This window comes from Heloderma suspectum, chromosome 16, assembly GCF_057233095.1.
Source record: "Heloderma suspectum isolate Gila_16-S chromosome 16, 16-S_ref, whole genome shotgun sequence".
Taxonomy (NCBI): Eukaryota; Metazoa; Chordata; class Lepidosauria; order Squamata; family Helodermatidae; genus Heloderma; species Heloderma suspectum.
In genome coordinates this window covers 22,133,986-22,148,877 of record NC_139473.1, presented here as the reverse complement: position 1 = coordinate 22,148,877, position 14,892 = coordinate 22,133,986, and the positions used below count along the sequence as shown (strand labels likewise).

Sequence of the window (14,892 nt, the reverse complement as noted above, 5' to 3'; positions counted from 1 at the left end):
AGAAGGAGATGCACATTCTGCTCATGGCAGGTGCCCTGATGGAACTGACACCCTCTGGACAGGTTGCCACTGCTGGTCCATGGTTTGCAATCTTCGATGGGGCAAACCTCATCGGCCAGAGCACCGGAGCCTTCCTGGGCTGTGGGTGCAGTTCACAGCTGGGGATGCAGAGGACTGGCTGCAAGGGCATGAAACTCCAGCCAGGCAATCCCAGAGCCTGTTTTTCCAGCAGTCCCACATGCCAGGAAGGGACAAGCAGGGGTGGCTCTGCAGAAGCTCCGTAGACGCAACCCCCCCACCCCCCTCCCCAGGATGCCAGCCCCAGCCTTTGGCTCCCAGGAGTCGGCATTGCTCCATCTGAGCTCAGCCTTGAGCAACAGTCCCCTCCTGCTAACCAGGAGAAACGAGTTCCCTGCCTCTCCTGTTTCCTCCCCACCCTGAAACTTGGGCTGCAGCCCTCTGCTTGGAACTCACTTGGTGGCCTTAGGCAAGATGCAGTCTCTCTGCCTCAGCCCCTGCCCCTGCCTTCTGGGGATAATACCACCACCACCAGAGAGTAGTTGTTGCAAAGATTTGCTGCCATCATGTTCATAGGTCTGAGTGCATGCATGCTTTGGGAACTCAAATATAATGTATCTATTATTCTCCTCCATTCCTAGAAGTCCAAAGAGCCCTATGCTCTGCATCTGGACATAACATTGAGCTGCCATCCCCAAGCTGGTGCCCTCCAGATGGATGGATGGGAATGATGGGGGCTGTAGTCCAACACATCTAAAAAGCACCAGCTTGGAGTAGGCTGACATTGAGACACAACAGATACCCAGCAACCATATTGAATGGAAGCCCCCAGAGGCATGAGGGGGTGGCATTTGCTGGGAGCAGAGGTTGCTGAGGGTCCCGCTGTCAGGCCTGGCTGCTGTTTCCCTTGCTAAACATTTGGGGGTTTTTTTAGTTTTTTGAGGGGGAGATGACTAAGTGATGGGGTGGGGGGGAACGTGATAGAAAATGTATAAAATTATGAATGGTGTGGAGATAAACAAATCGGCGGTAGATTCTGGAGAAGGCAAATGGAAAGACACCTTTGTACCATGCAGAACTCCTGCATGGTGGGCGGTGGTTAGCATGGCTTTGAAAGAAGATTGAACAAATTCACGAAGGAGGCAAAGCCCATCAGCACCTATTGGGTGTGATAGCTAAATGGAAGCTCCATGCTCAGACAGTCCACCTTGGAATACCAGATCCTGGGAAGCTACAGCAGGAGAGGACAGTTGCCTTAATGCCCAGCATGTGGAGTTCCCAGAGACATCTGCCTAGCCATAGTAGGAATCAGCCTGCCGGAATAAATGGACTTTTGGTCCGATCCGGCAGAGCTCTCCTGAGAGCCACGAGGGGGTCTTTACATATTTACACCTCAGCTTTCCACCTCAGGGGATCTTGAAGGCAGCTATATGATCCAGCATAAAACCAGCCCAAGGAAATCAATAAGAGGCAGCGATGGAAGACAATAAATCAAAACGTATATGCACAGAGAGAGGAACACCCCATGATGAACAGCCTAAATGCCACAGCCGCAAGGTGGGGACACAGAGCCCAAGGGTGTCACACACCAAAAGCACAGGGGAAAAGAAGAATCATCTTCCCTAGTTGCCGACATAATAAGAGGCACAAAATGACTATGTGAAGTAGATGTGTGGAACACAGAGAGAGAGAGAGAAGCATCCACAGAGAACCGGACATTCATTCTTTTTATTATTTGTTGAAAGAGTTCGTTCCAGGGGTGTCGAACCACTTTCAGCCTGAGGGCCAAATTCAGCTTCAGAGAAGCTCTTGGGTGGCCATGTCCAAGTGGTGGGGGGGCCGAAGGGAGAAGTGGCAGGGCCAAAAGGACCTGTCCTGCCAGTAACTTAGGCCTTGGGAAGAGGCATTTCAAACATTTAGAGGGGGGGGCGGACAGACTGCACAACAACTGGCAAACCAGCAAACAATCGGTGGTTGGGGAAAGGGAGTGTAGCCAGGAAAGGGGATGTGGCCATCTGGGGTGAGATTTGGACCGGGGCGGGGGGAATCCAGGCCGGATTCAACACCCCTGGCCTATAGGCTGTTTTTTTCTATAACCGCAAACCAGCTTACAAAGATCATATAATTTGGGGGCACAAAACAAAACCTGAAAAACAATAGGATGTGTAACTTCAGAGCTGCCTGTTCTCCTCTTCCTCCTCTGGAGTCCCAGATACAGGCAGGCACAGAATGCCAAACCCTGCAAGCAAGGTGGGGGCCATCTCACAACACCATGCAAACAAGACCAGAGGCCAATGCATCTGCCAAATGAGAGAGGAGCTGGACTTACACCGGCCTGGGAAACTTCAGGAAAATGCCTTTTGAGGATACTTGATCCTGAAAGGCAGTTAAAAAAACCCATTAAATATTAACAAATAATTAAAACCTGCCCACCTGCAAAACCTGACACACCTCCAAAATTATTCAGTGCTGTGGGAAAGACACTTTGCACATGCTCAGAGAGACACTATTATGATGGCCTTGTAGGCCCCTTCCAACCCTACTATTCTATGATTCTATGACTTCATATGCTTCCAAAGTGAGCCCTGATATTACTTACTGTTTTAACTTATAAAGTAGGTGATGGTGGTCAACCCCAGCCTGTGAATCCCACTTTTCACCACTCAGTGGTGTTGTGAAGGCACTTTGTACATGGTCAGAAATAGTGATGTAGGAGAATTCTGTTCCTGTTAGCAAATCATGCAAACATGCCCCATGCACAACCCTGAATGCGAACGCAAGCAGGAGCGTAATTCCCTGGAATATTTCACAATTTCGCATTTAACTGGGAGTTGCATTTACATGCAAAAGTGTGCACTTCCAAAAATGTGCATCCCCCCCCCCCGAAAACTGCATTTTCATTTTTAACCTGGGTGGGCGTGCATTTGGGGTGCATCCTTGAAAAAGTGCCCATTTTTCATGTTAAAAAATGTGCATGTTTCTTGTTTGTGGGGTGGAGGTGGGAGATATGTTCATGAGAACAAGGTGAGATGAACACCAAGGTGGGAAATGGAGAACTTCAGTGAGCTCAAACTGCACTCGCCCTGCCATCCATAGTCAGAAATTTTACCCTGTGCAGGGGTGATGGGAGTTGCAGTCCCACACACCTAGAGGGCACCAGGTTGGGGATGGCTGCTCTGTGTGTTGGTAAAATGGTCCCTCCTAATTATCCATCATTGCAAACCGGTTCCAGCACTTAGCCTGGGTTTCAGTGGAGTTAAGCAAGACGAAGCAGCCCCTCCCTGTCGGCCTTGTGCTTCTGCCCTTTCCCCTCCTTGCTCAATTTGAATTCCCGCCCTGGTCCCTGGAGAGCCAGGCCAAACCTGAATTCCTGCTCCTGTCTCTGCACAACAGCCTAGAGCGGCAAACTTGTTATCAACAACCCCTTTGATCCACCAGCCTCTGCTTCTGAGACCAGCGCAGCCGGCACATCGCTACTTTCCCATCGAAACCTCCAACACCCGGGGAAGCCCATGTCCTTTTCCGCAAGGAGCTGGCCCACGCAAAGGCCGTCACTTCAGATGGCTGGGGGGGGGACACTTTCAGGGGGAAGGGGCACCATTCTCGATTCTCCAGGTACATTTAGAACACCCGCAAAAAAAGACACTGGCCAAATATTGGGAACCTCGCTAACCAGACAAAAAGACAGCCAGACACTGATTCCGAAGGACTTCAAGGTCTTTGTGAATCTCCAGTCCACATCCCAAGGCCCCGAGCACAGAGGCAGCCAACATCCTTCCGGGGCTGAGAAGCTGCCTTCACGTTCCCTGCCCGCCCACCGCAACACACCATCCCACCACTACACACCAGCTAGAGGTCCATCTGCAAATTCTAGGCAATCCAAACAGGCTCCTGGAAGTCCCTCTCACACACACACAGACGCACGCCTGAAAAGACCCCGCCGCTGCCCCGTGGCACTGTAGCTCTCTGCTTGATCTCAAGTCCGCAGAGACGCCCCCACGCCCACCCACGCCGGAGCCCTCCAGCCCAGCTGAGCAAGGCGATGTCCAGCGAATGATCTCAAACAGGGGACTTTTCTGGCGGCGCTTGAAGGAGACGCCCTGGAAATAGAAGCCAGTTCTCTGCACGGTTTGGGAGAGCGGGAGGCACCGCGCACGTCCACCAGCCCTGCTCCCTGTTGGGCCCTGATCCTTGGGCGACGGTTTCTCAAGCAGGTGAACGCAGGGCCTCGACAGCGGCTTTCGGGGTCAAGATAAGAACACGCAGAGGCTCAGGCAGCGGCACGGAATCTATGGGCTGGCGAAGGAGCCAGCTGAAGCTACTCAGTCCCTCCGACCCACCTCCTGGGTGGGAAAGTCCCCCGGCACAAACTGGGTGCCGGGGCACCGCTTAGACGTAGTTGCTGGCTGGAACCGACCGGGTGGCCGTGTATTTCGCCGAATATGGCTTCCCGCTCTTGGGGGGGCAGTTGCAGCACAGCAGCCCCCCGCCGATGAGCAGCAGGCCGCAGGAGGCCCAGCCGATGTAGAGCGAGTGGCCGAACTCCCGCTTCTGGCTCTCTGTGACCATGGGGTTGTAGAAGTCCCGGATGATGTTGTTGGCCGTCCAGCACAGCGGGATGAGGAGCAGGATGCCCGAGAGGATGAAGACGACGCCGGCCACAATGATGGCCTTGGCCTTGGGGCCCTCGTCCTCCACGCAGTTGGTGCACTTCCCCCCCAGGATGGAGAAGAAGATGCCTGCCACAGCCAGCACGATGGCGATGACCACCAGGGCCCGGGCGGCCTGCATGTCCTGCGGCAGGGCCAGCATGGACTCGTAGACCTTGCACTGCATCTGCCCTGTGCTCTGGACCACACAGTTCATCCACAGCCCTTCCCAGATGATTTGGGCCACCACAATGTTGTTGCCGATGAAGGCCGTCACCCTCCACATGGGCAGCCCGCAGCAGAGGATGGTGCCCAGCCAGCCCAGGACCGAGAGGGCGATGCCCAGGACTTGGATCCCCATGGAGGCCATGGTGCTCGCTGCCCACGTCGCTCCGTGCACCTGTCACTGAGCGGGAGAGCGGGGAGGACTGCGGCAGCTGGAGACAGTGCTGCTCTCACAGCTGCAGGTGGCAAATTGGGGGAAATTATAGGCTGCGGTGAGGGGTGGAGTTTTCCCGACTCCATCCAGTCTGAACAGACGCGGAGACTCAAACCAGTTCCCCAGGATTCCTCTTCGCCAGCAGTCCTGGGAACTTTGCTTCTCCATCATGGGGCTGCCATCCTGGCAGAGAGGGCAGACTGTCCCTGATCCTGCCTCATGGGGAAAATCCCAGCCAGGACAAGAAGAGATACAGGATGGGACAGGATGGGGCAGCGAAGAGGCAGCACAGAAGATTTGCTCTCCTGCTCTAGGCAGAAACTGCTCAGGGGAGAACCCAGCAGACACTTGGAACTGCCAAGATGTTAGGGCCTACACCTCCCATCATCCCTCCCCACTGGCGATGCTGGCTAGGGCTGATGGGAGCTGCAGGCCAAAACACTGGGAGGGTCACAACTTGCCCACCCCTGCCCTACCTAGAACTTAGAAATTGCCTTGTTGCCCAGTATCCTATTTCCAACTGTGACCAGCCAGACGCATCAAGGAAACCCACAAGCAGGCCGTGAAAGGCACACCATTCCTGCGTCATTTGTCTCCGCACGTATGATATTCGGGGGTATGCTCCTTCTGTACATGGAGGCTCCATTGAGCTCCTTTGGCTGATGGCCACAAGTTCCTTTGTGAAACCATTTCTGCCACTGGCCACAACAGAGCAAGGGCTGGCAACGGGTTGCACAGCTAAAGGACAGCCTGGTGTGAGAAAGTGATGCCTTCCCATCCTTCCAGCTGCAGGCAGTCCTGATCTGCCTGGAGCGCTCCTGCCTTTCCACACCTGCCTTTGGGATCCAGGGAGGACTCTTGCACTTGTGGCCCAGCTGGCCTGTTGCACTTCCACGCAGGCTGGCCGGAGGCGTCCATGGCTGAATCACCTCATCCTTAGAGCCTGTGATGTCCACAGGCATGCTGTCCCACACCCCTGCCACTGCGAGCACCAAACCGGTCTGGGCAGCAAAGGTTACTGCATGTCAGGCATACCGTGTGGAACAGGAATGCTCCACTCAGCACTCTTTCTGCAGCGTGCTGAATGCGTCTCACTCCATCGAGTGAGACTTCTCTGATTTCTTTGCAGAGGGAGATGATGGGGAAGCGGGCCCAGCCCTCCAGCCCTGCTGAAAGACTCCAAATTTCTTTTCCCTCTTCCTTCCCCATCACTTTCTCCTTGCAAGTCGCCTTCAGGCAGGAACCACCTTGTTTTTACTGTTGGAATGTAAGCTGCTTTTTTTGGCTGCGTGGGATACAAACACTTTCAATAAATGCATAAAAAATCTAGTGGAGAAGGAGAAGCAGCAGCAGCAAATGAACAAACTTAGACTCTGATGGTGCCTGAGAGCTGGCTTGTTCTCTGAACCTGAACTCAGGTGCAAAATGTGCCCGAGTTGACACATGCGGGACACACGCCCATGCGGCGTCTTCAGTGATGTATGGTGCAAGTGTGCCGAAACGGAAGGCCTTCTCTGCAACATGCACAGAACGGCAGGACAAAGAGGAACTGATGGGGCTGATTCACACCTCATGGGTGTTTTCTTTAGGTGTGTGCTTATTATGATGTTTCAACCTGGAACAGTGTGGGGACAAAAGTGTGGTTTCACACACAGGTGCATCATTCGCGTCTGCTGATTACGGCGCATGGCCATTTGCTGCTCTCTGGGATATGCCAAAAGAGCCCACGCTTATTGCTGGGAAGCCCAGCTGTTCTGAAGTCGGGGTGTTCCCCTTCGTAACTGTGGGTGCAATTGGTGTATTTCGCCATTTTGGCTGCAATCCTGTGCCCACTTACTTGGGAGTAAGCCTCATTAAACTTAGTGGGGCTGGCTTCTGAGTAGCCATGTCTGGGGTGGTGCTGTTCACCTTGAATCTTTTTTTGTGCTTTGGCCCAGCGTAGGGTAAGAACCTAGCCCATCATCTGAGCTGCCCTCTGAGCAGGCCCTTTGGCCTGGAGACAACTGTGGACTGTCCCAAGCCCCAGGGGCCTGCAGGGAGCTGCCCCGCAAAGTATCCAGAGGGCACTTGCTGGCCAGCCTCTCTACAACAAACTGCTGCCGAGGAAGACGTTTCAATCAGGAAAAAGGGGGTGAGGGGAGGGGAGGGGTTAAATGACCCCGCCCACCAGTGTCACTTCCCCGATCAAATTAGCAGACCCATGAGGCCAGAGGAGGGCAGGAGCCCCTTGGGGGCTCCCAAAGCCAATTTCACTGCCCCGGTGTGCACTCCCAGCGTGGCACACTGCTGGATTTCAGTGGCGCTGGGAGCAAAACAACCCTGCAACCAGATTTCCTCAGTGAAGCACTGCTTTTGTGGCTGCTGCACCAACAGATTCGGCGATGGGGGACCCCACCTGAGGACAGGGGTCTTCGCATACCCCCGCTTGAGGCTGTGGGCCTTGGCTTGCCCACAGCAGCAACAAAGATTAATGAAGGGAAAGATGTCAGGAGCTCAACAATGTCATCAGCAACACCACCAGCTGTCAGGACAGAAGGTTCTTGAGAAGAATCATAAGACTCCCCTAGAAGAAATGGAGTAGCACTCATAGCCAACAAAAGGGTGGGAAAAGCAGTACTGGGGCACAATCTCAAAAACGACAGAATAATCTCAGTACAAATCCAAGGCAAACCATTCAACTTCACAGAGATTCAAGTCTATGCCCCAACCACTGAGGCCGAAGAAGCTGAGGTTGATCAGTTCTATGAAGACCTACAACACCTTCTAGAACTAACACCAAAAAAAGATGTCCTCTTCATCATAGGGGATTGGAATGCCAAAGTAGGAAGTCAAGAAATCACCGGGATAACAGGCAAGCATGGCCTTGGTGTACAAAATGAAGCAGGACAAAGGCTAATAGAGTTTTGCCAAGAGAACACGCCAATCATAGCAAACACTCTTTTCCAACAGCACAAGAGGCGACTCTACACATGGACATCACCAGATGGTCAATATCAAAATCAGATTGATTATGTACTTTGCAGCCAAAGATGGAGAAGCTCCATACAGTCGGTAAAAACAAGACCTGGAGCTGACTGTGGCTCAGATCATGAGCTGCTTCTTGCAAAATTTCGGCTTAAATTGAAGAACGTAGGGAAAACCACTAAACCATTCAGGTATGACCTAAATCATATCCCTGATGAATATACAGTGGAGGTGAGGAATAGATTTAAGGGATTAGATCTGATAGACAGAGTGCCTGAGAAACTATGGACGGAGGTCTGTAACATTGTTCAGGAGGCAGCAACTCAATCCATCCCAAAGAAAAAGAAATGCAAGAAAGCAAAGTGGCTGTCTGATGAGGCTTTACAAGTAGCTGAGAAAAGAAGGGAAGCGAAAAGCAAGGGAGAAAGGGGAAGATATATCCAACTGAATGCAGAGTTCCAGAGATTAGCAAGGAGAGACAAGAAGGCCTTCTTAAATGAACAATGCAAGGAAATCGAGGAAAACAACAGAATGGGAAAGACTAGAGATCTCTTCAAGAAAATCGGAGATCTCAAGGGAACGTTTTGTGCAAAGACGGGCATGATAAAGGACAAATAAGGCAGGGACCTAACAAAAGCAGATGAGATTAAGAAGAGGTGGAAAGAATACACAGAAGAACTATACAGGAAAGATCTGAATGTCCCTGATACTGACACTGAACTTGGGCCAGACATCCTAGAGAGTGAAGTCAAGTGGGCCTTAGGAAGCATTACTAACAACAAAGCTAGTGGAGATGACAGTATTCCAGCTGAGCTATTTAAGATCCTAAAAGATGATGCGGTTGAAGTGCTGCACTCAATATGCCAATAAATTTGGAACACTCAACAGTGGCCACAAGACTGGAAAAGGTCAGTTTACATCCCAATTCCAAAGAAGGGCAATGCCAAAGAGCGTTCAAACTACCGTACAATTGCGCTCATTTCACATGCCAGCAAGGTGATGCTCAAAATCCTACAAGCTAGGCTTCAGCAGCATGTGAACCGAGAACTACCGGAAGTACAAGCTGGGTTTCGAAGAGGCAGAGGAACTAGAGATCAAATCGCCAACATTCGCTGGATCATAGAGAAAGCAAGAGAATTCCAGAAAAACGTCTATTTCTGCTTCATTGACTATGCTAAAGCCTTTGATTGTGTGGATCACAACAACCTGTGGCAAATTCTTAAAGAGATGGGAATACCAGACCACCTCACCTGTCTCCTGAGAAACCTATACGAGGGTCAAGAAGCAACAGTAAGAACCGGACATGGAACAACTGATTGGTTCAAAATTGGGAAAGGAGTATGACAAGGCTGCATATTGTCGCCCTGCTTATTTAACTTATATGCAGAGTACATCATGAAAAATGTCAGGTTGGATGAATCACAGGTCAGAATTAAGATTGCCGGGAGAATTATCAACAACTTCGGATACGCAGACGATACCACCCTAATGGCAGAAAGCGAAGAGGATCTAAAGAGCCTCTTGTTGAGGGTGAAAGTGGAGAGTGCAAAAGCTGGTTTGAAACTCAACATGTGAAGAGAAAACTCTCTGGAAAAGACCCTGATGCTGGGAAAGACTGAAGGCAAAAGGAGAAGGGGACGGCAGAGAATGAGATGGCTAGATAGCATCACCGATGCAATGAATATGGACTTGAGCACGTTCTGGGAGAGAGTGCAGGACAGGAAGGCCTGGCGTGCTATGGTCCATGGGGCCACGAAGAGTCGGACACGACTGAACTGTAGCAGCCATATCAGGGGTCAGACTAAGTAGCCTCATGCAGTCTCATGCTTCATGTTCTTGCTGAGCTCTTTCTCCCTTGAACATATTGTTGTAAGCTGACGAGACACAGGAATTCCTTATCTTGTCAAAGGTCATACAATTGTATATCTTGTTCTCTGCTGTTCTCTGCTGTTCTCTCCTTATCATGGCTACCCTATAACCCAGTTCTTGTATTATAAACAATGGTGCTAAGAGAAGAAATGTTGAGGACTGCAACCCCACGCGGGAGGGGGAGGAGGAGCCGTTTCATATGTGTCACAATGTCTATAAAAACAATGTGCTGATGTATTTCGGGGCTTCTGGCTCTTTGGAAGTGATTCCAGCCTTAAGCCCGCACGTTAAATAAAGAATCCCTTTTTCCTTCACTCCGTGGTCTCTCTGACTCTGGGTTCTGCAACATAACTGGTGCCGTGACTCGGATGTGGCAGGCTCTGAGACAGAGAGGTGGCAGTTGCCTGCCCTTAATCGCCACACTGGGAAGACGAGCTCGGCGCATGCCTCCCTTTCTTGGCGCCACCGACCTTTTTGTCGAGTGAATGGGAGAAAGCCTGCGCCGGGATCGCCCAAACGGCAGCGAGCAGCAAGAGAACCTTGGGAAGCGGAGGAAGGAACTTGAGCCCTGCCTGTATCGCAGCTGCAATTGAGTTGAAACCCACATTGGAAGCCTTCAGGAGAAAGGCAAGTATACGGGAAAAAGAGGGCCCCGCCTTTAGGGAGAAAGGCCACTGGGCAGAAAAAAAGAGGGCCCCGCCTTATGAAGAAGGTCAGTGTTGGTGGTATACGTATACAAAAAGAACCTACTCCTTGCGGGTAGAAGGGGGGCCTGATCACACCCCCGAGTGGGCGCCAGTACCCAGCACGCCAGTACTCAGTAGGAAGCTGGGGAAGCCGCTTTCCGCTCTGGTAAAAAGTGGGAAAAGTGGGTGGCAGGGACATATGGATGCAGTGGAGAGATTGATGATTGTGTGAGTGGCTACTGCGGTTTCTGACACATACCGTTGACCGTCCGGGTGCCCAGGCCAGTAGCAAAGTGCGTGGTGTGTAAAATCCTCTTGTGTCGCGGCCAGTGAGACCCCTTACTCACTGACCAATTCCCATTCCCTAATTGTGTCTGTCTTCAATTTAGGAGGGAGGCTATGGGGGGGGGGGAAGCAAACCTTGCACCCCCTTGAGATGTATGTCAAACAAAGAAGGAAAAGGGTTTTTTTTTTAAAAAAAAGATTCAGAATAGAGAGAGAAAACAGCAAAAAGCTCAAGGTCGAGCTGAGAGGGAAAAAAAAACAAGATCTGAGGCTGTTAATTAGAAAAATGTTGCAGGACAGTCTGGCTTTTAACAAAGCGTGGGAGCGTGAGAGTGTGAGGCCGAAGAAGTAGCTGTTAGCCTAGCGCGCCGAGAGGGGGGGGGCAGGAAAATTGCCCACAACGTTCTGAGTTGCGCAACATCATCGCCTCTCCTAATTGAGATGAAATCCCTAAGAAATGGAAACTGAAAATGAAGACCCAGAAGATGAAGGCAAAATAGAAAATAAAGGTGAAGAATCAGCCCCCAGAGCACAGGCTAGACCCCTCTTCGAGTGAAAAGTGTGCCATAAGACTGTCCCAAGGCAGAATGAAGCGGAAAGACCACGTTGAAGATCTCTGTCAAGGTAACCGTGTTTAGCTTTGAACTGTGTTAGAATTGCATAGAGCCTGTAGCTACTGACCATCGGCTATATGATTTCTGAAGAGCGTAACCAGTAAGCTTTTGCCATGGGATACCCTGCAATGAAGAAATCTCACTGATTAAGTGTCCAGTGTTACACTGCCTAAGTGTGTGTGCTGAAGAGACCGAGAAACCAGACAGCATGTTCCTGGCCAAGCCAAAATCACGCTACTACCATGCTCCTGAAAGCTGCAATAAACTGTGTAAGCTGGGAGACCCAACCTGATTGAGAAGAAAAGAAGATATTGGAGCAACTGTCTTAAAAAACAATGAGATCTGTGTAGCTGGCTGGCTGACGCTGTCAGTGATGTTACAACTTTAAATTAAGACTGTTTTCCTGTTTGAGACCCCAGCGAAGAAAGCTGACCCGAGTTATTTGTTGCCCGTGCCAAAGCAAGAATTTGGCTGCCCTGTACCTCATCGTGTCCTGTTTTAAGCTTGGGATTTACAAATACAAACAAACTGAGAAGCTTGCCTTTAAAGTCCTGCAAATCACCCCACCGCCTCGCCAAAGATTAATGGCTGCCTGAAAAATGCAAGTATAAAGCGATGCCCATCACCCCCCAGCGTCCTGAGTTTCGGCACTCAGTGTTTCAGTGCTTTCGTGCACCAGGTTAGAAGAGAAAAAAAAGAGTAAGTTTTTAAAATGTCTGTGAGAGAACCTGACAGAAGTAAAATAAAATTTACAGAGGAGTTGCCCAAGTTAAAGCGTCACGGCTAGAGAGCTGGGCTGTGCCGCTCTGTTTAGACAGAGGCCTTGCTAAAAAGTTAAAGGCCCTTGTCTGTCAGGAGGGGTGTAGGGCCACACTTTCCCTTTTTAAACTGATGCAGAAGTGGAGAGCCTTTGCTGGAAACATCGCATCTTCATTGCCCAGAGCCTTCTCTGTTTGCCTCCATCATCATCTGGGCTTTTTAGAGACACTCTGCACATGGACTAAAATTTTAAATTGTCAAAGACTTGCCATGGACAGTGCTGTGAAGCTTTTGATAAACTTGAACTCTCATCGCTGTGGACCGTGTGTCTGTGTTTGTAGTCAGCTCAGTGTACAGCAGGCTGAGTTTGATCTATGACTTTTAGATTTCCTTCTGCCAGAACTCATGCAGCATAGAGTTGCCGATGCAAAAATGGTGACCTAGAACTCTTTGCGTGTGTGGATATGCCCGTCCCTTGATTTTAATGGGCCCTGAGCTTTCAGCCAGAAGAGCAGTATAATTGCTGGATCTGCTCCATCATGCCTTACCATGCAAAAAGTGTTTTCCATTCATTGTGTTAAATTGCAGAAAAAGTTTGTTGTGTATATTTTATGATTTCTTAGATATCATAAAATATATGTGATATTTGCAGATTAGTGTTAGTTGCAACTCCAAATGATACTAAGTGTGGTTCCCAATGGATGACAAGGAGAGGAAAGACAAAAGCAAGTAGAAAAGAAGGAAATAGAGAAAGTAGAAGACAGATAGAGAAGAAAAAAGAAGAAGAAAGAAAAGGCAAGAGGCAAAGAAAAAAAACATTTGTAGAAAAGAAGCGTGGCCATAGTTGCCCCCAGGATAAATTAAAAGCAGCTGATTGTGCCTGCAGCTTATTACCTGGGGTAACGTAGCCACAATAATGTAATAGTTCTTTAAGATGAAAAAAATGTAACTAGAAGGAGAAGAAGAGCCTATCCCAAATGTGTGTCATTGAGACTAGTGTAAGGCAGAAAAGTTTAAGTAAGTGAGTTTAACTTGAAAAAGACAAATAAAGAGACAAGGCTGGTGCATGGAGCAGAAAGTTTTATATAAAAAGTTTGAAACATGATCTGCAATACAGGCAGATCAGCAAAGAAAAAGAAAGCAAAAGAAAGAGAAAAAATTTGTCTTCCCATACTAATAAATAAAAGTGTTATCAAGCACTTTGGGAAGCGAAGTTGTTTACAGGAAGCTGTGCCTGAGAACCAAACACTTCTAGCCTATGCTGAAAATGCTTGCTAGTGTTGTGCTGCCTCATGGGTAACATGTATGGTATAAAACCCATTTAGCCCAATAGCTCGTGGTTCAGAGAAGCTGTCTGATCCAACCATTAAGTACGCCTGTGTGCTGTAAGTTACCCAATAAAGTCTCCTTGTAAGTAAACCCCCCACCCCCCCGCTGGAATCCCAAAACACAAGTGGGGCTAGAGCGCCTCACCCAGTATCAAACCCTGCTGTTAAAAGCCATGAAAGCAGGTATGAAGAAGTCAGTTAATATGACCAAAGTGTCTAAAGTGCTGCAAGGTGCCACCGAGGCCCCAGAGCGTACTTGGAGCGTCTTTCAGATGCCTATCGCCAGTATACCCCCCTCAACCCAGAGGCCCAAGAAGACGTGGACGAAAAAAGAAAAGAAGACCCAGCAGAGGCAGAGGCACAGTGTGCCCAGTGTGGACAAGATGGACATTAGTGGCATGAATGCCCAAATAAAATAAATCAAATACAAAAGAGAAAACCAAAGGGGCCAGAATGGGCGAAGAGGGAGACAGCTTGAGAGGGACCGTGACATTGACTGTGAGGGGCCGTGACATTGACTTCATAATTGACACTGGAGCGTCATCAAGAGCAAGCAAACGTTAGCCTTAAACAAGAAGTCCAAACACTGAGCGAAGTTCTTCAAGCCCAGCGTCGCTTTGTCTTAGCAAATAAGCCATTCCCATCACAGAAGTTCATCCTTTCCAACCAAGAGTTAAAGTATGAGTTAAAGAGGGAAAAATAACCCTTTGACTCCCAGATGGAGAGGACTGAAAACTGTCATACTTTCCACCCCCGCAGCTATGAAAGCAGCTGGAGTTAAACCCTGGATACATTGGACACGAGTCAAGAGAGCGCGAGGGGGAGAGTAGACTGTAAACAGAAATCCTGAAAATCCTTTAAAGATCATTCTGAAAAAGCAGTAAGAAGACTCAGGCTAGACCTTACTGTGGACACACCGAGAGACTGTCCCCCTGCGTACGGTCAGACCTGCAACTAAAGAATTGAAGAAGGGGACTAGACCCTACTGCAGCTTGCCAGGTGAATAGCTGCCCGGCCTGCGGTCAGATCCCAAAGAAGATCAAACATGCGCGTTGTAGTGTTAGTAGTGTTGCATTGTGTCTCCTTAATAAGGTGCAAAAAGGGGGGTCTGCCCCTGGAAGGAGAAGTTTGTCCCAGTGATTTGCTGATAATTACTGGCTTCACCTGGCTAACATCACAAGAGTAAAACATTTTTGTTTGCCAAGAGATATACCTGTAAACAGGCTTATTAGCTCTTGCCTAATACCTGTCTGTAGACATCCTAGGAAAATTCAAAAAGAT

General features: G+C 49.7%; 2 protein-coding genes across 5 annotated transcripts in view; both read right to left on the bottom strand.

Annotated features, from left to right (window-relative positions):
• The window catches only part of LOC146335077 (claudin-4-like), a 93,772-nt gene that overhangs the window by 8,249 nt on the left and 70,631 nt on the right, over positions 1 to 14,892 (bottom strand). The gene's annotated exons all lie outside the window — the stretch shown is intronic.
• Positions 4,044 to 8,060, bottom strand: LOC146335081 (claudin-4-like). Its single transcript, XM_084823416.1, has one exon. It carries the CDS (start codon positions 5,035 to 5,037, stop codon positions 4,408 to 4,410), a length of 630 nt encoding a protein of 209 aa, XP_084679542.1. The 5' UTR covers positions 5,038 to 8,060; the 3' UTR covers positions 4,044 to 4,407.

What these genes read in the sequence shown, in the direction of transcription:
- LOC146335081 (XM_084823416.1), bottom strand. Translation starts at nt 5,037, where the DNA reads ATGGCCTCCATGGGGATCCAAGTCCTGGGCATCGCCCTCTCGGTCCTG.